The sequence below is a fragment of the Gracilinanus agilis genome, chromosome 2 (assembly GCF_016433145.1).
Source record: "Gracilinanus agilis isolate LMUSP501 chromosome 2, AgileGrace, whole genome shotgun sequence".
Taxonomy (NCBI): domain Eukaryota; kingdom Metazoa; phylum Chordata; class Mammalia; order Didelphimorphia; family Didelphidae; genus Gracilinanus; species Gracilinanus agilis.
In genome coordinates this window covers 482,698,683-482,723,540 of record NC_058131.1, presented here as the reverse complement: position 1 = coordinate 482,723,540, position 24,858 = coordinate 482,698,683, and the positions used below count along the sequence as shown (strand labels likewise).

At 41.9% G+C, this 24,858-nt stretch overlaps 1 protein-coding gene across 1 annotated transcript in view; it reads right to left on the bottom strand.

Moving 5' to 3' along the window:
- Positions 1-640: 640 nt before the first annotated feature.
- Positions 641-24,858, bottom strand: part of IFT43 (intraflagellar transport 43) — a 121,136-nt gene continuing 96,918 nt past the window's right edge. Inside the window, exons 6-9 of the mRNA XM_044664953.1 lie at positions 3,570-3,642; positions 3,229-3,304; positions 1,951-2,013; positions 641-975 (exon numbers count right to left, since the gene is read on the bottom strand). Coding sequence (XP_044520888.1) covers positions 856-975; positions 1,951-2,013; positions 3,229-3,304; positions 3,570-3,642 — 332 coding nt within the window. The 3' untranslated portion in view covers positions 641-855. The remainder of the gene's footprint in view (positions 976-1,950; positions 2,014-3,228; positions 3,305-3,569; positions 3,643-24,858) is intronic.

The following is a 24,858-nucleotide window of genomic DNA, read 5'->3' as shown; positions in this document are numbered from 1 at the left end:
TGCCTGCCATGTGCTCAAAACCACATCTGGCTTTCACCTCTGAATCCCCACAAGGGGATTATTTGAATTTGAACTGCATATTTCCATTGGGATGGAACCAGTGACCATATTTTATATAATTAGAACTCTGAAAATTGCACATTCCAATCCATGAGACCACTTCCACAGATTCATTATTTGCATTCATTTAGACCTAGTGGTAACAATGAGAAAGTAGGGTTAGGGTCTCCACCAACATCATCAGCCAAGTACTAGAATGCTCTCTCTTCAGGGTTGTATCTGCGGAAGTTCCTACCTTGTCCCTAACCCCAGTAAAATTTCACTTGTGTTCACCCAAAGGCCCTCACAAACCCTGATCAGATCTAGTGCCCCAGAGGATTCTTTAAATCATAGGGCTCTCTCTTTCTTTCTTTCTCTCTGCACACAGTAAGTAGTTAATAGATGCTTGTTGAACTGAACTGTCAAATTCAATCTGTCATTCTACTTTCTTAAGATTCAAACCATGCTTCCTACTTTCTCCCAATTGTGGCTAATTCTTATCAGGCCACGCTCTAAGACCACTGTCCCTTCACCGTGAGCTAGCTTAGCAAGTATCTGGGCATTCCTGCCCAGGAGATGTTAGAAAAAAAGAGAAGAGATGGTCACTGGACAGGGAAGCGATTTATTGCATTTGAAATGATCCAATGTTTCCTGTAGAGAACACATAAATATTCGTATTACAAAATATTCGATATAAAAATCTGGGCTCCTGCCAGCATTCAACTTTCTTTAGTTTCAGGCTTAGAGCATTTTATATAATACAAAACAGTGATTATCATGTATGGGGGTGAAATAGAGTATGGTCCAACCAAAGGTTCAGATGTGCTTAGGCTGCCCAGTTGGTTCTTCTTTCTCTGATGGTCCGAGATCCCACTCAGTGAGGAGCTCTGAAGATACTTCGGTGTAGAGGTGATCCCAGTCCCAGCTGATGTCATCCTGCCAAGAAGGGCACCACCACGTAAGACAAGAGCCTCTCCACCATGTCTCCTGCCCACGGACCAGCCTACAGGAGGCCAAGCTGGCACAATGGCTGGAGCCTCGCACATCTAGCCAGTTGTCAGAGCAGGGCATGGAGGCGGGGGGAGTGGCCACTTGGACGAGCCAACGCCATTTGTAGTCCCTCCTGTCAGGTAAGTGGCTTTATAGGGTTCAAGCTTCTGCACATACATAAATTTAGAGCTAGATAATGATGAGTTAGTTCCTAAGGACTGCCCTGTACAGAGCTCTGTCACAGTCCCTCAGCCATCACTGGCATTACATACTTCCCACTATTTATGTCCTGGATCCTGAACACGCTTGCCTCAATTCAGCACTCAGGAGAAAAAAATATAATATCACTAGGCTTCCTGGTCTGGGATAGTTTAGTAAAAATAAAATTAGAGACCTTGAGGGCTATGAATTAAGGGACATCATGTGGAAGGGGTGCTAAGTGCTGAAAGGTGTAAAAAAAATGGCCCAGTGTTTTCTAACAGAATTCCAAGAAATTCCAACTGACTCACATTCTCTACCCCTCTAGCCCTCTGCACCCTTTCCTCAAACCCTCTTCTCTCTCCTGTTTACTGGAACAGAGACCTTAGCAAGGCACAACCTTTAAGCCCGACCTGATAGCCCAGACCAGCGAGTGTTGATTTAGAGGCTACACGGTATTTTCAAGAGTAGACACAGGACTCTTGGAACTGACCAGATCAAACAACTGATCATGCGTGTTGGATGGCCTGAGCATAAGTGTGTTAGCTAGACTGGAGCTCGGGGGAATAAGTCTTCAGTGCCTCTGTAAGCTCAAGTGTATTGGGCACTTAGGAATCTCACTGGCCATCTTGAGGATGGTCGGGTATAAATGGCTCTACGTGGCCTAAGCTACTCGGACAAAAGGCCTCCCATTGGTTCTTGGTGCTACTATTCCATCCATACCTCTCGAACTTCATGCTCTGGAGCAAGAACTTTGGTGAGGAGCTTCAGATCAATCTCTCCATCCTGTGAATAGGAAAAAATAAATGGCTCACCCCATCTGGCTTCTTGGAAGCTTTACCTGGGGGGCAGGAGCAAGGCTATGGAGTAGCTAGGTGGTTCAGAGGATAGGGAAGACCTGGGCTCAGACACTTCCTAGCCGTGTGACCCTGGGCAAGTCACTTCACCCCCATTGCCGTGTCCTCCTTACTCTTCTGTCTTGGAACTGTTACTAGTTTGGACAGAAGGTAAAGGTTTAAAAAGAAAAAGAATCAGGTGTATATTGATTTCATGTTTGAGTCTATTCTAAAAAGAAAACTTGATACTATAAAACAGTGTTCCCCAGTCCAATGCTAGAAAAATCTCCCCAAAGAAAATAGGGGCAGGCCATGCACCATCCCATGGTATGCCAGGGACACCATTGAGGGAGAGCTGGCTCGGTGCCCCACAGGAGAGGGGCGCTCTGTCTCCAAAGCCGAAGGGGAAGGGCAGAGTTGAATTTGCTGAGGGCCCACAAGCAGGAGGCGGAAAACTGGAAACATGGAAGGACCACCAGAATCAGACCACAGAATGACGTGAGACCTTTCCATGACCCACGAGGACAGAGTTGGTGTCCTGGACACTAGAGAACGACTTCTGTGATGTAGGTAGCAACAGTGGTGGGAAAAGAATATGTCCGCAACACAGCTATTTGAAGGGCAAAAAAAATGTACTGAAAGGTGTTTTTGTTTGTTTGTTTTAAACCCTCACCTTCTGTGTGAGAATGGATCCTACCTTCTAAGACAGAAGGTAAGGATTAAAAAAAAAAAAGAAAGGAAGAAAGGAAGAAAGGAAGAAAGGAAGAAAGAAAGAAAGAAAGGAAGAAAGAAAGAAAGAAAGAAAGAAAGANAAGAAAGAAAGGAAGAAAGAAAGGAAGAAAGAAAGAAAGAAAGAAAAGAATCAATACTATCAGTTCCAAGACAGAAGAGTGGCAAAGGGCTAGGAAAGTGAGGTTAAGGAACTTGCCCAGGGTCACACAGTTGGAAGTGTCTGAAGTCATATTTGAATCCAGGACCTTGTATCTCCAGACCCACCTCTCTGTCCATGGCGCCAGTGAGTGAGCTGCTCCATTTTGTTTATGTTGTCAAGTGGGATAACATATGGGAAGCTCTTTGCAAACTTAAAGCCCTCTGCAGATGTTAGCTAGGATTATTGGCATGATTATTAGCAGTCTGATTTATCTACAGAAGCCACTCTACTCACCAGTGTCTGGAAGGCAGCGTACTTCATCAGGTCGTTGTCCAAGTCACGATAAGTCATCACTCGGTTTACTTGAATGCTGCAGAATGACAGGAAGAACACAGGACCTGTTCAGGGAGGCCACTGCTCTAGCAGCCAACGGCCTTCTCATAAATGGCAGCACACCCAGGCACGACAAAATGGAAATTGGAGGGACGGGTCCCAGCTCTGGCAATGTCGAAAGCCAACGTTCTCCCAAGGTGCATGGCCTCCCTTTGCAAAGGGCAGGTAGATACTGGAGGGAAGGGGCCATCTGGCTGGTTCCTTTCTATTCTGAGCCCAACCTCTGACGTCACTTCTCTTACCTGGGAGGGGCAGCCACCTGAAGGACAAAGTCTTCTTCCTGGACCTCTTCTAGGTCTGGTATTACTGGGATATCTGCAGTGGGAGACAAATGTGGGAACATGAGGGATGTGAAAAGGATTCTCAGTACCAGTTTCCTTTTCTTACTCCTGAAGGCTCTAGCTGGGATTAGAGACCCACAGAGACAGCATGCCATTCTTTATGTCAGTCATGATAAACAACAGTCTGAGATACTTCCTAGCTGTATGACCCTGGGCAAGTCATTTAACTATGTTTTCTTCGTTTTGTCCTCTGTAAAATGAGCTGGAGAAAGAAATGGCAAACCATTCCAGGATCTTTGCCAAGAAAACCCCAGAAGGGGTCAAAGAGAGTTGGACATTACTGAAAGGATGAAACAACAACAACAAGGAATGTGAAAAGGATTCCTGGCACCGATTTCCCTTTCCTACTGCTAAGAGATCCAGCTGGGACTGCAGACCCAGGGGGGACATGGTGCCGTCCCTTGCCTCAGTCATAGCAAACAACCTGTCAAACAGGTCAGCATTTTATTATGGCTTCTCAGAGCCCCTGACACAAAGACAATATCCTTTTTTTTTTTAAACCCTTGTACTTCGGTGTATTGTCTCATAGGTGGAAGATTGGTAAGGCTGGGCAATGGGGGTCAAGTGACTTGCCCAGGGTCACACATCTGGGAAGTGGCTGAGGCCAGGTTTGAACGACAATATCCTTTTAACACCAATATTCTCCTATTGATGCTGTCTAGTGATAGACTCCAGAATTCCACCATTTTCAGAGAATCGGAACTGTGAGAGACCTAAAGGTCAACGGAGAGATATAATATGTTGCCAATAACAATCTGAACTCAGGAAATACTATGGAATACCATGGAAGACATTGTCTGAGAAATGAATCATCATAAAAGGAGGCAGGTTGATTATACGGTGAGGAAGGGAAAGTTGAACCACCTGAGGACTACTCTGGCGACCATGCACAACTGAATACGTCTGTGGTTGGGTGCATTCTCTTGTAAGGGAAGGCAGAGAAGTGGCATAATGAATAGTACACTAGACTTGGAATCAGGAAGCCCCAAGTTCAAATCTTGCCCAGTCACTTCTCAGCAGTACGATTCTGGAACAGTCATTTATTTCCTCTTAGCCTCAGTTTTCTCAACTGAAAAATGGGGATGATAATAGCAACAACCTCTCAGGGTTGTGATAAGGCTCAAAGAAGGCTCACAAATAAGCCTTTACATACAGAGAAGAATTTGGCAAACCTTAATGTGCCAAAGAAACACCACTGATTGTTATTCTATGAAAACAGAGGTACATGGGAGGGGTGGGTATAGAACAGTGGCATCTGCAACAGTAGGAAGGACCCACACTTAAGTGATCATACATCCACAAGAGTATCCGAATATCGTTGCCCTAATGCCCTAAGAGGCACCTCTTTTTCTTCATATGGAGGACACTGAATGCCAGTTTTTCAAGACCAGTTTTCTCCCTTTGCATGAGAGAGACAGACAGAGACAGAGAGACAGAAGTAGACAGAGAGACAGATACCAAGAAAGACAGAGACAGAGACAAAGAGACAGAGGTAGACACACAGAGGTAGAGACAGAGATAGAAAGACAGAAATGGAGAAAGATACAAAGAGGAAGACAGATGGATAGAAAAACAGAGACAGAAAAGAGGACAGAGATAGACAGATAGAGGGACAGAGACAGATGGACAGAGACAAAGAGACAGAGAGGCAAACTGATCAATAAAAAGACAGAGACAGAGGGATAGACAAACAGACAAATGGACAAGAGCCAGAAAAGATGGAGGGAAGGAGGAAGGTAAAGAGAGAGGGGGACCAGTAGGGAACTTGGACAGCACCTAGCCCATGCTGCAGACAATGAAACAACCAGAGAAGAGATTAGTTGAGATGGTCCCGCAGAGACCCTTCTTCTTAGGTTCTATAGGCTGAATTCAGCTTTATTTAAACAAGAAGGATGTAATCATTCCAAGAGCAGCTGGGAAGATTCCTGCCACTTTCAGACTATTCATTATTTAGACTTTGAGATTGTTCTAGTCAAGCTAAGTCGGAGTATATAAACGTCAGCTCTAAACTGGTGGGGGTGGGGGGAGAGAGAAAGAGAAGAGAGAGACAGAGAGAGTCAGAGACAGAGGCAGAGAGACAAAGAGACAGAGAGGCAGAGAGAAAAACAGAGACGAAGAGACGGAGACAGAGAGAGGGAGAGGGAAGAAGAGAGGAGAGAGAGAAGAGGGAGAGAGAAAGAGACAGAGAAAAGAGGGGGAAAGACAGAGACGGAGAGACAGACAGAGAGAGGAGAGAATAAAAAGGATGGAAAAAAGAGGGGAAAGGATGAGATGGAAAAATAATAAAAGAGAACATTAACAAGGTGACAAATACATACTAGCTACAGAACAATTAAGCTATAGATATAATGACCTCCATCTAGGAGGAGCACATTTATTTTTCAGTGGCTACGCAGTGCTCTTTATCTGCCTGAGGATGAAGGGGAGCTCTTCAAATTCTGTTGCTTGTGCAGTTAAAGACTAAAGTGCTTTAAAAACAAACCAACCAACTGATTTACTCAGTCTGAAGTGTGAACATCAAGAGCTGGGTGCAAATTCAGCTTGTGTGGCTCTCTAGTCCTCACAGCAGGCTCCCTGGGCAGCACTGGCTCTGGGCCCGACAGGGCTGTAACGAGGAGGCTGGCTGCTCTGCACTCCATGGGTAATATGTCATTTTTGGAAAGAGCCAGTGAGCGGTTGTCTAGTTCTCCCTCGTTGTGTTGCTGCAGCCTGAGATGAATATTCAGGAGATGGAAAGTCGGTTCTACCTGCTGAGTCTGGGGCTCAGGACAGCGTTTTCCGAAACTCCATTCTCCCTTTATAACTCTTCAGTTTTAGGGTCCATCCTGTCAACTCTGTCCAGCTTCTCAGAGCTCTAAGGAACAGAACTTCCACCCAATGTCCACTTTGCCCCTCTGCAGGCTCCCGTCTTCGCTGTCTGTCCTCCTCCTCCAAATGTGCACAAAGAGTGCAATGCTGGCCCATCTGTGACAGATCAGAGGTCGGCTTGGGCCTTGGCAAAGGGGCCATTCGGAGCTACACTGGTGGGCTGGCCACACAGTGGGATTTCTCTCTAATTGGCTGCCTGGTGCCCAGCAGAACCCAGCAAACTGCCTGAGTGGGACAGAGCCTGCAATGACAGCAAGGCCAAGACAAGCTGGAGTGTTCTGGTATGGTGACAGCTTGAGCAATCTCAGCAGAGCTGGGCCATCCAACTCCCCAGATCCCGGTGGAACAGGTGGCTATGAAGCCATTTTCAGACTCGGGCAAACTTCAAAGAACCTAAAAAATATGCCATTTCTGGTTCACAAGTCACAGAGTGCATATGTACAAAGGGAGAGGTACTTGGAGTTCCCCTCTTACACACACACACACACACACACACACACACACACACACACACGTGAGCACGCGAGCACTCACAGTCCTGTAATGACCACACAGAAAGACCCAGAAAAGGCTGTTACACCCTCAACTATACTAAATGCTCTGTCCTCTAGAAACTAACCTGAAAGTCTATGTTGCCCATGTTATTTGAGACCCTGAGGGTCCTATTTAGCATTCTAAAGTTCAAGAAAAGAAGACAATTTTGACAGGGGTTACAAAAGATTCTTTGTGGTTGTTCAGTCATTTTTAGTCGTATCTGACTCTTTGTGACCCCATTTGGAGTTTTCTTGGCAAAGATACTGGAGAGATTTGCCATCTCCTTCTTCAGCTCATTTTACAGAATTACAATTTTATAGAAACTGAGGCAAGCAGTGTTAAGTGACTTGCCCAAGGTCACATATCTATAGTACCCGATTCTTCTCAAAAGTCCTGCTCAAAGGCCTCCCTCACCTCAGTGTGGAGGAAGCCCCAGCTTTCTTGAAAGCTTTGCTAAATAAATGCAAACCCTGGTAAGATCTCACAGAACGGTATGCCTATGGCTGGAGAACCAGGCTAGTTAAGCTTGAGTAAGAGAATGCTGATTCTGGAGTTGGGAGCACCTGAGTTCAAGTCTGATCTCAGACCCTTAACCTGAGACCCTTAGGCAGGTTGTGGTCTACTTCAGTTTCCTCATGTGTAAAAAGGATACAATAACAGACCTACTTCCCAGGGTTATTGAAAGGACCAAATGAGATAATATTTGTAAAATATTTTGCAAACTTTAAAATGCTAAATAAATGTTGGCTAATTACTATTTTAAAATCCTTTATCTTCTGTCTTAGAATGAATCTAAGGATCAGTTCCAAGGCTGAAAAGAGGTACGGGTTAAGTGCAATTGGGTTTATGTGACTTGCCCAAGGTCACACAGTAAGGACCTATCAGAGGCCAGATTTGAACCCAGGCCTAGCACTCCCTCCACTGAGATACTTTGCTGCCCGCTACTACTCCAGTTATTCAGAAGTCTCCTTGTTAGGTGGCCACTGGTGACGAATCTTACAGCCACCGGCAACCACCCCAGGTTCTGTCTGGTCAGTGGAGGGCCATCCTCTGGGGGAAAATGGTGAACCCTGAAGCGGTGAAGTCCCTCAGACACAGCCTACGGCCAGGCCACGATCCCAGCAAAGGCCTCGCTTTCGTATTAGAACAACCCGGCTTTCACGATGAACCTTACAAGCATGCTTCCTTTTTCTGCCATGACTAATCAACGTTAAGGCTCTTGATCACACAGCATCTTCATCCTGGTCAGTGGATGGGCAAGGCCAGCCACTTTTATGTATTTAGCCAATGGGCTACTTACTCTAGCAGCCAGATGGCTCTTTCTTACAAATGTGTACTGGCCACTTGGCTAGCCTGAGGAAGAGGAGAGTGGGCTTTGGGCTCAAGAAGGCCTGAGTTCAAATCCTGTCTCTGCAGGGATGAGAGGGAAAGGAAGGGAAAAAATATCTATTTATGAAGTACTTACTATGAGCCAGGCACTCTGCTAAAGGCTTTCGAGTATAATCTCACTGGCAAATGGCTTACCATCTCCAGGAGGGAGAAGGGGAGGGAAGGGAAGGAGGAGACCGTTTGGATCCTATAACTTCAGAAAACGTAGGTAGAAAATTGTTATTATGTGTCATTTGGAAAATAAAATATCTTTACAAATATGATCTCATTCGATCCTGACAATAAACCTGATTATCTCCATTTTACAGACGAGGTAGCTGAGGCAGAGAGAAGTCAAGCAACTTGTCCTGGGTCAGACCGCCAAGGCCTTCTGAGGTGTCCCTGAATCTTCTGTGCCACTGAGCCGCTAGGAAGTTGTTGTTGTTCAATCATTTTCAAGCCTCCATGTCCCCATTTTGGGAGTTTCTTGGCAAAAATCCTGGGGTGCTTTGCCATTTCCTTCTCATTTTACTCATTTTACAGATGAGGAAACTGAGGTGAAAAGGGATAAGTGACTTGTCCATGGTCACACAGCTAGTAAATGTTTGAGGCTAGATTTGTACTCATAAAGACTAGTCTTCCTTATTTCAAACCCAATTCTTTATCTACTATACCATTAAGCTGCCAATAATAATAATAATAATAATAATAAACATTTATATAGTGTTTACTATGTGCCAGGCACTGTGTTAAGTGCTTTACAAATATTATTTCATTTGATCCTCACCCGTGACTACCTGTGAGGAAGGTACTATTATTATACATTTTACATTTTCTTACATAATTTATTTGATAATTTACATATTACACATTTTACAGATGAGGAAATTGAAGCAAATGGAAGTTAAGTGACTTGTCCAAGGTGACACAGCTGGTGTCTAAGTCCAGATTTTAACTCAAGTTTCCTTGATTGCAGGCCTAACACTCTATTCACTGTACCACCGAGATACCCATGACACACAGTGGCTGTGTGACCCTGAGCAAATCACTTAATCTTTCAATGTCCTGGACAATCACGAATAAAGAGACAAAGATGAAGACTCACACAGGCAGAGAGAGGTTCCTCATTTGAGAGTTCCCCATGCCACAGAAACTGCAGGTTCTATCTCCATTTCTAATGGAACATCCCTCAGTACTTGGGGTGCCCTCCCCAAACTTTCATCGAAAATCCCCATTCTGGGGCAGTTGGGTTGCTCAGTGGATAGAGAGCCAGGCCTGGAAAGGGGAGGTCCTGGGTTCAAACCTGCCCTCAGACATTTGCTAGCTGTGTGCTTTAACTTAACCCCAGTTGCATAGCCCTTCTTTCTCTTCTGTTTTGGCACTGATACTTCAGTAACAATCCTAGGATGGAAGGTAAGACTTTTTAAAAGAGAAAAGAAAATCCCAATTCCCTAGTTTATCCTGCCCATTATTTTGGGTTGACCAGGCCAACTGAGAGAGGATGAAAAATGCCTGGACTGTAGGGACTCCGGGAGCCCGGAGCCTGTGGTCCTTTCAGGAAGGGGGTTTCAGCCGTTGAGGAGCTCGGTTTCCTATACCTCTGTCTTATTAAACTTAGACCCATAGAGCAGAAGGCACCCAGGTAACCTCAACAGCCACAGAGGGATGTACCTTAAATATAAAGACAATTAACAAAGAAAGCCCCTTGGTTGCAATTAGACAAAATGATTCCCAATTCTTTGAGCTAAATTGCCATTTTCCTTTAGCGACAGTGTCTTTTCTTTCTTGTTTTCTTTGTTCTTTGTGGCTCCCAGGCTCCATCCCACCTCCCCCCCCTCCTGTGGTCACAGATTGTGGTGCCATAAGCATGGAATTCAGATTAATGACTTGATAATGATGGATTTACATAGAGAGCATCCTTCACTCAGGAAGATTTCCAAATAGTCTATGGAGTACTTAGAGACCCTGGCAGGAAAGCAGTGTGGACCAGCACAGAGTCACCTCTGGAGGAGGGGAGGAAGCTCGATTTTCTTTCATTCCCTTGTTTTCTGGTTGCTTCACAGTATAATATGTTAAAGTGGAAGAGGGAGAGGAATCCAGTCTACAAAGGAACTGTCTAGGGGAGGAGGGCATGAACGTCTCCATCAGAACGGAAAACTGGCCGGAATTCTGACATTTGTATTTCACGTCATCTTTTACGACATCGTCATTCTCCTTGCCCAAAACCTCTTCTGTGGTCTCCCCTAACGAGTGCTTCTTAAACAAATATTCATTCTTCATTCTTCTCAGCTGACCTATTGCCCGGGCTGTTCATACTGACTTTCTTTCCCCTGTTTCGCTGGTGTCTCTGCAGCACACAGCCAGCAGAGGGTGGTAAACCCATTCTAAGAGGGTGACTACAGAAAACCACCCAGTGACCAATATTTAATAAGCACCTACTATGTGCAGGGGACCTACAAGTGTACAAGACAGTCCGTGACCTTGGAAAAACTTCTAGTCTACTTGAGAGGATGTGATACGTGCATATAAAAAGCTAACAATATTATAAAAACCTGGAAAGCTTCATGCATTTGCATGCTGTTTTCAGGCAGAGGTCATTTTAATATTCTCTGCATCATTCCAGTCTGAGTGTATATGTATCTGTCTCCAACATTTCTTAAGTAGGATTCTTCTTAAGAGAAAAGCAAAAGTTCTCTGCAGATGCTTCTGGGGCTCTATTTCTATTAGAATTACCCTGTCTTTAATTGAGTGCTAGATAACTAGTTTCTTGAGACCTCGGATGAGAGGCTAGCTTTATCCTTTCCATTCTATGTCTAGGAAAAGAAGGCACCTCGATCACATGACAAAGGCTTAACACCAGCATTCAAATTTCAACCCTTTGACGCCTTTCCTTTAGGGCTTCCTTCTCTGGACACAAATCCGGCACTGAGCAACAAATTACTCTACAAGGGATGATGTTTTGGTCACCGAGAAGAAAGCTCTCTAGTGGTCCCTTGGATATCACACAATTTCTGACCAAGGCATGAATCAGGAATGTTTTGGGAAATCCTGCTTCCCCGTTACTCCAACTCCTGTTCTATTTGTGCACAGGATCCTCCCCAGCATCCTCTCTGGAAGTGGGATGCTTTGCAATAAGTGATAGGAATAGGACTAGACCAATATAGAGAATTCCAGCGATGAACCTTCTCTACAACTTAGAAGGGCTGTCTAAAGCAGAGGTGTAATTGGGAGATATTTAGTAAAGAAATACATAGTAGAACATGGATAATGTTTTCGTTGTCCTGTTTCTCTTTGAGTCGGACACCCCTTGCCTAGGGCATTGAGGAATTAAGGGATTTGCTTAAAGCCACAGAGTCAGCATGTATCTGAGGCAAGGCTTGAACCCAGAATCTTTCTGATTCAGAGGCCATCTCTCTACTCACTAAACCATGTTGCTTCTCAAGGTTAAAAGGAAATTAAATTATCCATATTATTGGAAAACATATATTGAAAACTGTTATTATATGTATTTGTGAAAATAAAATCTTTAAAAAAATGAATACATAAAAATAAGATATCTACGTTAAAACTGTTTTGTGGCACCTGTTTTGGCCACCGTCACGGCCATTGGAATAAATTGTTCTCATCTGCCCATTCCACTGCAGGGAAATCTTCATATGCTTGGGGCAGACAGTCCCCTAAGTCACTGTTGGTTATCCTTAGCCTGATTTAGCCTGTCTGCCAAGATAATTTTGCCAGCCAGGCCTGCACATACATGATGCAGCTTCTTAGAGGCAAAGATGAGAACGGAGTGAAAGGTGGACACTAAAGGTGGATGAACAACTCTGAAAAGATCTCAGCAGGCCATATTTGAATTCAGCTTTCCCTGACTCTGTAGATCCAGCACTCTCCCCACTGCACAGCCAAGAAGGGATTCCTGCTCAGGTTGGACTGGAAGAGTTCTTAGGTCCCTTCCGGGGCTAGGTCTATCCTACTGGAATGTCTGAGGGCCAGTTCCAGCTCTGGAACTCTTTAATTCTCTAATGCCCGTGTTCAAGCTCTACTGATTCTTACTCACTTTGCTCTCTCCTTTGTCTCTCTGACCTGTCTTGCATAGTTCTGAAAGTATTGGCACCAAATTATGCACTTCAAAGGCACAATGTGCAAAGCTGAGAGTAAAATTCAAAGACCTGCATCTTCAAGGAGTCAAGCCCAGGGGTAAGCTAGTAGCTTGGTGAGTTGAGACTCAGGCCCAGAGATGGGAGGTGTTGGGTTCAAATCTGACCACAGACACTTTCTAGCTGTGTGACTCTGGGCAAGTCACTTCACCTCCAATTGATTCTAAGACAGAAGGAAAGAGTTTAAAAAGGAAAAAGAAAGACAGAAAAAGAAAGGTAGCCCATGAATCTTAGGAAGCATTATCTTGTTTTCTTTCTGACATAATGGAACACATCTGCATGTCATACCAACTAAATGCTCAGGAGAAGGTGATGATGGGTCATAAGTAGAAACATGTTAAATAACTGCTGTAAATAATGATATCATGTTTTCAAACCTCTGAAAAGCTGGCATTCACATTAAGCTACATATTTATTATTATATGATGTTATATTTATATTACATTATTATTCAAGTTTGGTATCTAGGTGGCAGAGGGGATAGAGTGTTAAGACCTGGAGTCAGGAAGATGAATTCAAATCTGGCCTCAGACACTTATTATATGTGTGGCCCTGGGCAAGTCACTTAACCTTGTTTGCCTCAGTTTCCTCATCTATAAAATGAACTAGAGAAGGATATGGCAAACTATTCTAGTATCTTTGCCAAGAAGACCCCCAAAAGGGGTCCCAAAGAATTAGACACAATTGAAAGTAACTGAACAATAACAGTATTAAAATACTTCTCTAGAAAATTTCAGAAGTTATTCCAGCTTGTAAAATTAGATTATTTTTTTTTAAATCCTTACTTAGTTTATACAAACTTTCCCTTCTGACATAACTTGCTATCTGATGCATTTTGTGATGCCCTGAATGAAAGACTAGTCTGTGTTTAGTATTAGTGGGAACAGAAAGAGATATCCTCAAGCTATCAGCAAGTTTGCAATGAACACACATTGAGAATTCTACAGGCTCTCTACTCTGGAGAGCAAAACCTAAGTCATTTTGTAAGAAAAAGAGAACAAAGGCTACAATTCGGTCTGGCCTCTAAGCTATAACCCAAGTAAATGTCTTTCAGGAGGGGATCTGCCTACTATACTCTGTCCCTCCAGGTTTGTGCCTTTTGTTGACTTATCTTGGTTAGTGATTTTTGAATGAGATTTCCTTGTAGAGCCCATCGATATCATTCTGTGTTTGGCCAAAGAGGGTTCTTTGACAACTTTTCCTTTTCTATAATCCTTAATACTCCCTCCATCCAAAGGGCAAGAGGAAATCACAGAATCATACCCAATTCCTCAGGTATCGCCTGTATTGGCCCTCAATGAGTTTTAGCTGAGATATAGTCTCTTTGAAAGTATAAGTAGAGGGGACTACATCTCTTGGGTGATGACCTCCCTTTCTTTCCTAAGCTCTGACCACCAGGAAAAGTCTTCCCATAGACATATGTTCTATTTGATCTTGCCTAATTCCTTTCTGAGGGATAAAGGAAGCTTATAGTCTAACCATTCAAGCATCTTTCTACTGGCCTGTCCAAAGACAATAAGCCAAAAGGCTTATTAGTAAATGCCAGACATTTTTTATAACAAAAAAGGGTAGGACTTGGAGGTACTGCTTGAAGGCCACCCCAAAAAGGGTTGGTATGGTTAGACATCTGGCCAGCTCTGTCCCCCAAGTCAATAGTTATCAATGGGATAGATTTAGAAGAGCCCCCAATAGCTGATGAACAAAAGGAAATAACTTCTATTATTGGAGAAGGAGAAGATAACTTCAAACCAACGATCATTATAATTTTTCTCTGCTGCTACAAAACTTTGTTTTACTGAATGCTGTTACCTTCTGCATCACGTATGGGGAATTTTAAACAGCCAAATGGAAGAAGGTCTGATTGAAGATGAAGTTAAGTGAAAGAAATTGGTCTCATTTAGCACATGACAGGATTCATCTGTGTTCCCAAGTCCACTGAGGTAGCATCATGGGCGTTTCATATTCATGAGCTGCTGCGACACTATGTCCCCTCATTTACAAAGAGCCGTGTTCAGCAAATTCCGTCCCTGTGGACACTCCGTGCATTTCATGGTCTTGTCAGAGAGACATCAAACACTCCAGTAACCAAATACCAGAAAATGGCTTTAATTAGTGGATCTCAATCGTATAAATAATTTTTTTTTCTAAGTGGAAAAATGGAGAATAAAAAAAAAAAAAGAAAGAAAAGTGGAAAAGGATAGGCAACAGGCTTCAAAAACCTGAAGGAACAAGGGAAAGAGGCAGACCCTGTGGAACACACAAACAAGCTCGAGGTCTCTTGGAAGCCTGACACAGTCCCCTGTGTAATCGCTGAATCAGAGAACAAGGGGGGCAAAAACAGCTCTCTGGGCACCTGGCAGGTCCATTTTATGAAGGAGCATCCCTGGTGATTTCAGTTGATTATAGCTGAATCCAGCCTGCCCATCACTGACAAAGGGAGAAAGGAGGAGAAAGCCCCCACTGGGGCAGGGCAGGCACAACAATAAGACCTTAGAAAGCTGAGAAGAGAAAGTATAACATGGGTCATAAAATTCACTGCGAGAAGGCTGCTGGGGAGGTGCAGCACACAGCCCCACCCTGGGGCAGTGATCATGGAAGATAAGAGAAATTCCAGGAGTTACCACCACTGTGAGGGTGCTAACCACCAGAGGTGGTACACCTCAGGTTTCTTGTCAGTGTTCCATATTTTGAAATGCCAAACTGTTCTTTGCTAAGAACAGGGTGGGGGAGGAAGATCACAGATGGGCAGAGAAAGAAGATCGAAATAGGTGGACGGTTCAAGCATGCACTTTAAGCTGTGATAAACTCCCTGCCCTGAAAACAGGTTAAAGAAGGAGCTTCGGAGTAGGCTTGATTTTCTGAGTTCAGTGAGGCTCTAGCTCATTCAATTTGGGATTAATCAAATCATCTGGGCACAAAGCAGGGATTTTCTGAGAAGGAAACATAGCACACAATATTAAACTCCTGATGGTGGAGGGTGGGAGATGATCATAATGACCATATTTGCCCTGCCTCTTACCCTTGCCCCACTCATTTCTAGTCATACAGCCCGTTACTAAAAATTATACTGGAATCAATGCTAAGGGTAGTCAAACAGGAGTAATCCTCCCAGACTACTCAAAAGTTAAGCTGGTCAAGGTTAAGCATGGTTGGTTCTGTCATATTAGGAAGTCCAGTCACCAAAAAATCCACCAGAAGCAATGCTGAGGGTAGTCAGACAGAAAGGATCCTCCCAAACTATTGGAAGGTTAGGCTGGAAGGGGTTAAGTGAGATCCAGTAAGGTTTGGCTGTACCAGGAAACCCAGATGGCAGGAGTTTTAACTGGCAGCCTAGGATCCAGGGCCAAGGAACTGACCAATGTTGCTCCCAGGAATGACCTTTGTGATATTACTGGGATGCTGACTCTTAACTGTGTTGAAGAAATTCATACCAACAATGGTTGGTGATCTAAAAGCTCTAGAAAATAATTCTATAAGGACATGAGCTCTCGGAATATCATAAGTGGTTCAACTTCCCCTTGTTTTATTATTTCTTCTTCTGAAGATATGCTAGGGACAAGGAGGAGTAAAAGAAGAAGAGATGAGGAATGGAGTGTGTGTGTGTGTGTGTGTGTGTGTGTGTGTAGGCAGTGGGAGCTGGGAAGTTGGCCAGAAGAAATAAAAGTGGGAAAATGTTCTTCAATAAGGCCATGGTATTAATGTACTGGAGAAAGAGCCTTCTCAGAACCTCCTGTGGAAGTATGTTAGAGACCAAGCATATCTGATTCTATTTCATCCTCTTCATGTTACACTGAAGGAAAAAAAAAAAACAAGACAAACTACATTGCTTTTATGCTAAATCCTTAGGTTTTGTATTTTTTCTTATATATATTTATTAAAAAAATTTGCCTTTGATCGGTGCAACCCGTGACATCCCCACATACAGAATGCTTCTGAGAAGTTCTCTCTGCACAAGGCCACTGCTGGTGACAGCCAGCCGGTTTTGATCACAGCCATCCCGAATCGGATTTTCATAAGATAGATGAGGAGTCTTACTGCTGCTCTCTCTCATATCAGATGAGAAACAGAGGGGGAGGGGGAGAACGGGTCCTGAGGGAACAGAGCAACAATCAAGGGCTCGCTGGTTCTTTCTCTGTCCCTCCGCTGCTGCAATTTTCAAAGGAGTTTGCCTCAGGCAGTTTTAAATGATGGTGTCTCAATTCTGTAATCATCTTTCAAGAGTTTTTTCTTAAAGGGTCTTTTAGGTAAACCTAGTCCGTCAACTACACTTATGGACTCAGCAATCACATTCCCAGTATGAGTCCCTCTGCTTGTGTATATAGAGATATGTATATGTGTGCCTATACACACACACACACACACACACAGTGCATATGTGTGTATTTGTAGAAAGTGAGGCAAATTCCAAGATGGAAGAAACAAGCCCATCTGGCCACATTCAGTTCATCCTAGCCCATATAAGAAATCGTGGGTAAGACTGCTTATTCCCCAGTGTTTTGCCAAGTACCGGTTTTAATTTCTGAAGTGAAGGGACACTCCTTACAAACTAATCTCCATGTATGTTGCATCTCATTGAAAAGACTTCTCTAAGCAAGGGCAACTGTAAGTTACGTCCTAACCCATAGACTGAGGTGATTTAACAGCCAGAGCCAACTCCGGATGCATAAATGTGCCTGTCTCTTCCCATCGAATTGAAGTGATATCGGGCTTCCAGGCAGATGGAACAATGCACTTGCAAAATTTAGACTAAAGGTCTGTTAATGATGTTAATAATTACCCTCAATTCCTGATCATGGTCCCTTTTTCAGTTTTACCCATAAAAAGAGCCCATTCTCTGCACCCCTGGAACACCACCTGTCTTTCTCTTATATCCTTTCTTATTGCAAAACACAGGAATGTCTACACGATTCTTAGCTTTTGAAATGGGTGGCTTTCCTTACAACTCTGAACCTCAACTTCTTTCTAGACAAATCATCAAATCCCTTGGCACCCTATTGTTCCCTTAGGGAATTGCTCTCCCTACCAGAAGCTTGTCAGCATTCAGGTCTTGTCACATTCTCATCTACTCTTTAGGGGATATATGGAATCAGTCTGAAAGTTCCCTTAAATGGGCTACCATTGGCTGGGATTGGTAGTTAGAATATGGAGACAGGTACAGAATCAGACAGAACTAAGCAGGATTAGCCCTCCGTTGTCCTTATTCTGCCCTCTACATTCAATTGGACCAGAACCAGAGCTGGCATAGAATAAATAACTTGATCTCTGTAATGATCTCAGAAAGATTTAACTTTTTTACTTTCATCAAGTGATAATGTTAGGCAATTTGTAATTTATCACTTTCCTCCAAATGGACTTCAGCATGACAGAATGCTGACAGTGCTTCCCTTTTTCATGCTCCTGCAGGAAGGTTAACACAACCTGCTTCCAATTAAAATGCACACACATACACATGCACACATACACACATGCATGCACACATGCACGCACATGCACACGCCCCAAGCAATGATATCTGATATATATGAGTGAGCACTCTCAAGACTCCAAACCAGGTTTCAATTTTCCTATTCATCTCTTCACAAGGGGGAAATGCAAGCAAATTACTCAAATGAATTAGCATGAGGGGAAAATTCCTTACAAAGAAAGTCAATTCATAGATAACTGTCACCATCAGTGAGGTATTGATAGTAGCACAAAGGGCTTCCCATGAATGTGAAGGTCTTCTATCATTACACTGTCTCTCTGGGTGATTTCATCAGCTACTATGGGCTCCGCTAACTCCTCTAGGCAACGATTCCTAGATCTCCCAGTCTTGGTTCCCCTCCTTAACCCCAGTCCTGCCTGACCAGTGGCCTCCTGGGTATTTCTAACTGACTGTCTTGTGGCATCTCACATTCAAAAGGTCCAACAGAGAACTCAATATTTTCCCTGCCCCAAACCATTCCTTTTTCTAAATATCCCTATTTCTGTGGAGTAGCTAGGTGATGCAAGGATAGAATGCCAGTCTGGTGTCAGGAAGACTCATCCTCATGATTTCAAACCTGGCCGTAGACACTTACTAGTCATGTGCAAGTCTCTTAACCCTGTTTGCTTCAGTTTCTTCATCTGTCAAATGACCTGGAGAAGGAAATGGCAAACCATTCCAGTATCTTTGCCAAGAAAACCCCAAATGGGGTCACAAAGAGTCAGACATGACTGAAATGACTAAACAACAAAAATGAAGGGTACCACTATCCTTCAATTTGTACAGCTTTACAACTTCAAAGTCTTTCCTCAGCTCTTCCCTGTACTTCATCCTTTACATCTAAATGTTGTTCTTTCTGCTTTCCCAGAACATTTCACATTTATCCTCCACTCTCCATGCTTAGTTATCATCCTTGTTCATGCCCTCCTCACCTCTTACCTACCTGGCTGTAATAGCCTCCTGATTGGTCACCCTTTCTCCAGTCTCTTCCTCCTCCAATCCATCCTCCCTTCACTATTGCCAAACAGATATTTCTAAAGCCCAGTTCTAAGCATACCGCTTGCTTTCTCCTGAAGTTCTAGTCATTTTCTTCCTCGTTTCTAGGAGAGGGGTTCTTCCTCTGAGGTCCGTGAACTTGTTTCTTTTTATAAGCAGTTATTTTAATAACTATTTTGATATAACAGGTTTGCTTTATAATCTCTATGTTTTGTTTTATGCATTTAAAAACATTATTCTGAAAGGATTTTACCAGACTGACAAAGAGTCACTCCATAATATAAAAGAAATTAAAAGACCCTGTACTAAGATAAAATATAGACTCCTCTTCTGGACTTTTAAGACTCAATTCTTTGATGTTTCAACCTACCTTTTGGGGCCTATTCTACATTACTTTCTTTGACTCACTTCAAATTCCAGCCAAATCAGCCTGTTTGATAAATCACATTACATCTCCTGACATTTGGGCTTTGTATAGGTTGTCCCCATTCCTAGACTATAATCCTTTCTCACCTCTGGCTCACAGGATCTCTAGCTTCTTTCAAAGCGTAGCTCCGAGCCTAGCTAAATTCTTAACTTTTCATTCAACTTTATGACTTTTTTCATGGCAAGTACAAAAAATTATCCTTAATCCACACCGTTTATGAAATGCAATATACCAGGTGTCTGGGAGGTACCAAGAGAAATACAACATGAATACATCAGGTCACAGAAGCAGCATGGAATAAATAGTAGATAGAATGAATAGCAAGTCAACATTAACTTGGAATCGAGGAAATCAGAGTTCAAATTCTGTGTTAATACATATCAGCTCTCATTTAACATTTGGGCACCTCAGACAACTCTCTCAGATTATAAATCATAGGTTCTTTGTGCAAACATAGGTGAAAAGAGCTCCTACTGCAACAAAATCACAGGTCCTTGATATGTAGAAGTTTATAAATTTTCAGAGTAATGTTATTTTCAATTTCTCTTTTCACCACTGATTCTGTTATTCTCTGGTGCATACCTAGTACTGGATAGATGGTGTATGGCTTCTCTGGGATCTGGATGACATATCTTCATATGGGATATCCAACTTTTGGGTCATTCCCTTAAAAATTATAATTGCTAGTATTTAAATAGCTCTTTAAGGTCTGTAAAGCCTTAACAGATGTTAAATTATTTGATCCTTATAACAATCTTGCAAGGTAGGTCCTATTATTATTATTATTATTATTCCCATTTTGCAAATGAGGAAACTGAGACAGAGAAGTTCACTGATTTTTCTAGGATCGCACAGCTAGTTAAGTATCTAAGATTGCATTTGAATGCCAATCTTCCTGATTCCAAAACCAGTTGTAGTGTTCTATCAGCTGTACTACCTACCTGCCTACTAAGAAAATTCTATTCAGGTGAAGACTCTGGATTACTTGATAAAACTGCTCAACATCTGGTATAAATTCATAGACAATAGCCAACAAAACCATTTTAGGCATCAGATCCAAGTCAAAACCAGAGAAAAGTGAAGGCAACATTTTGTTCGTGAAGGGTCCATATCTAATGAAGTCCATTTTCCCTTAGGATATAGGTATGAATATGGCTTCAAAAGTCTGCTAACAAGAAATTTCATTCAGGTTCCTAATTCACATATCTTTCCTCAAGTGGCTAAAATCAGCCCTTTTCTGTCCTTAGATTATTATATCATCCCACTGAAGTTTTCATAACTACATATTCATCTTAACAGAAGTTCTACAGTGTCATTCAGAAAATAATAATAATAACTCAGATTTATATAGCATTTTATAAAGCACTTCCCTCATAACAACCCTGTGGAAGACCATCTAGAATCCTTATCTGACATACAACTGTTTGATAAAATTTGACTGTGGGTTTTTTGAAAGTCTCTCATGATATCCTTTGGAAAAAATGGAGAGATAGACTGAATGATATTTTAACTAAGTAGATTCAGATTAGGCTGAACAAGACTCAAAATCCTTGGCCCCATTCTGTTCAAAAAGTGTATTAGTGGCTTAAGTACTTATTAAAGTTATGGCTCTCCCACATAAACCTCAGAAAATCTCTGGAAAGGCCCTAGAAAAACTGACAAAGAAAGCCAGAGGGATATAGATAAAAACTCCTCTGCCCAGGCCAGAAAAGCACCCAAAATGGCCAGAAGAAAGGGATAACACTAAGGAAGCTGGCTCAATCTCAGACAGAAGCTAGTGGAGACAGGAGGATTCACGCCAGGGAAACAAGCCCAAATGCTCTGAATAGTAAGTCAACATGAACTCCAATATTAAGGGACTTGAAACCTTACCAAGCCCCAGACTGGCAAAACAAAAGTGGAAGACAGAGCCAGCCCCCAAAGATCACTGCACAGAGGGAGATAGACCTCAGCCAGCCCTAATTCCTCAGAGCATGAGTTGTTTTAATAGCACCAGGGTATCTGTTCTAGGACCCCTTGCAAAAGGCCTGAGACTAGTATGATTTCCATCTCCAACATACCAGTGAGGATTGTCTGTCAGGGCCATAAACAGGGGACAAAGCCAACTCCTAATCATAGATTGTGTAAAGAGATGGAAAATGATATTGGCCTATATCAGAACCTAGAATGGTCCACCCAAGAGCCAGTAAAAAGGGATTGGAGCAGGAGGTGGGCCTAATACCAGCCACACCATCTAGATTGGTAGGAAGAATAACAGCCAAACTACAAAGGGAAAAGATCCAAAAAAGGCCTACCCAAACCAAACCAGAGTGCCAGAAAAGACTGGTCTGATCACAAATTTCAATCCAAGGGCTAATGTTGAAAACATGAGAAAAAGAAGAAAACCCTAAATACAATGAGGAAATACCATGGGTTGGGACAAGTCTAAGAGGTAAATCTAGAAAAAGAGAATAACCCAATATAAGTACATATAAAGCCTCAGGAGAAAAAAAAAAAAAGAAAGAAAACATATTGGTCTTAAAGACTATAAGAGAAGCTAGAAGAAATGAAGAGATAATAAATGAAATTGTAAATTAAATTAGAGTTTTGGAGGAAAAAAATGAAAAGAGAATAAATAGATTAGAACATTAGCTAGAACAAGCCATCACCCAATCAACAAATGGTCAAGGGACATGAATTTCTCACATGATGAAATCGAAACTATCACTAATCACATGAAAAAGTGTTCTAAATCCCTCCTGATTAGAGAAATGCAAATTAAAACAACTCTGAAGTACCACCTCACACCTAGCAGATTGGTCAATATGGCAGCAAAGGAAAGTGATAAATGTTTGAGGGGACATGGCAAAATTGGGATACTAATACACTGCTGGTGGAGTTGTGAATTGATCCAACCATTCTGGAGGGCAATTTGGAACTATGCACAAAGGATTTTAAAAGAATGCCTACCTTTTGTTACAGCCATGCTACTGCTGGGTTTGTACCCCCAAAGAGATAATAAGGGAAAAGACCCTTACAAAAATATTCATAGCCGCGCTCTTTGTGATGGCAAAAAATTGGAAAATGAGGGCGTGTCCATCAAGTGGGGAATGGCTGAATAAATTGTGGTATATGTTGGTGATGGAATATTATTTGCTAAAAGGAATGATGAACTGGAGGAATTCCATGTGAACTGGAATGACCACCAGGAACTAATGCAGAGTGAAAGAAGCAGAACCAGGAGAACATTATACACAGAGACTGATACATTATGGCACAATTGAATGTAATGGACTTTTCTACAAGCAGCAATGCAATGACCCAGGACAAGCCAGAGGAACTTATAAGAACACTATCCACATCCAGAGAAAGAACTGTGGGAACAGAAATGCAGAAGAAAAACATATGATCAATCACATGGTTAGATAGGAATATGATTAGAGTTTTGATGTTAAAAGGTCACTCTACTGCAAATATGAATAACTTGGAAATAGGTTTGAATAATGATACATGTATAACTCAATGGAACTGCTTGTCAGCTCGGGGGGGGGGGAGGAGTGGGGGATCATGAATCATATAACCATGGAAAATATTCTAAATAAAAAAATAACATTATATAGAAAATCTTAACCAAGCAGTGGAATTATTGAAAAATAGAATGAAACAAAGAGATAAGAGATAACAAGAAATATTAGAGCAAAATTAAAAGATTGAAAAAAATAGAAGAAAATATCAGGTATCTACTATGAAAAACAACTGACAGAAAAAAGGTATAGAAGAGATAATTTAAGAATCATCAGAGTCCTTGATAATCTTGACCAAATAAATCTTGGATAATATGTTTTAAGAAATCTAAAATAAAACTGCTCAGATCTATTAGAGCCAAAAGGCAAATAAAAATAAAAGAACCCACCTCTTAAAGAAACCTCAAATTGAAAATACATGGGATTGTCATGGCTAAGATGCAGTTTCCAAGTGAAAGAAAAAGTATTACTAGCAGTAAGAAATTCTTATTGAAGGAAGGAAAAATTCAAGTAGCAAAGGGCCACTGTCGAGATCATACAAGACTCTGCAGCAGCTATTATAAAGAGAAGAAAATCTTGGGATGTGCTATCTTTAATAAAAGACAAAAGAGTAAAGGTATACAACAAAAAGTAACTGACTCTGTAAAAGTGAATATAATCTTCTAAGCAAACAAATAACTTTCTTTTTTTTGTATTTCTATTTTTTATTTTTTAGAATATTTTTCCATGGCTACATGATTCATGTTCTTTCCCTCCCCTCAAACTTCCCCCACCCTCCCCAGAGCCAACATGCAATTCCACTGGGTTTTACAAGTGAACAAATAACTTTCAAGCCTTCCTGATGAAAATACCATATGTGAAGAGAAACTTTGTGAAACAAAGAAGAGTCAAGAGAAACAAAAAAAGGTAAATATATTTGAATAATCAGGAGCTAAATGATGATGAAGAATTTACATTTTAATAGAAGAGAGAAATATTGCTTTAGAAACCTAACATTTTCAAAGGTCACAGGGGAAAGTAGATGAAAGATGTAGAGCTTAGATATATTTATTCTGTTTGTAGTTTGTTCTGATTTTAAAAAAGAAATAAGGGGCAGCTAGATGGCTCAGGGGATTGAGAGTAAGGCTTAAAGATGGGATGTCATGGGTTCAAATCTGGTCTCAGATACTTCCTAACTATGTGAACCTGGCCAAATCATTTAACCCCCATTGCCTCTCCCTTACTGCTCTTTTGTCTTGGAACCATTACACAGTCTTGATTCTAGGTAAGGGTTTAAAAAAAAAGTTTTTAAACAAACAAAAAACCAATCTGTACAGTCTGGTCAGATTAATAATTTCATACGTACTTTTCTTTTGTTTGTCTTTGAAGAAAGAAATGTTTGTTGATGTTTGACAAGTTCTTAATAATAAAAAGGAAAATCTTAAAAATTATTTTAATTTAAATTAATTTAAAGTGAGTAACAAAACTTAATATATGTAGTTAACATGCAAGATGGCAGACTTAGGATCCAAAAAATATTGGACAAGCTAGAACAAAGAGATAAATCAAATGAGATGAAATTTGATCAGAGGTAGCTGGGTGACACAGAGGTTAGAGAGTCAGGCCTGGAGTTAGGAGGATCTGGGTTCAAACCTGACCTCATATACTTCTTAGTTCTGTGACCTTGGGCAAGTAGCTCAACTCTGTTTGTCTGACCCTTTCCCTTTTCCCTTAGAGTTGAAAAAAGAAAGGGAGGAAAATAGGGGGAAGGGAGGGAAGGGAGAAGGAGAAAGGGAGGGAGAGAGAAGGAAGGCGAGAGAGAAAGAGAGAGGGAGAGAGAGAGAGAGAGAGAGAGAGAGAGAGAGAGAGAGAGAGAGAGAGAGAGAGAGAGAGA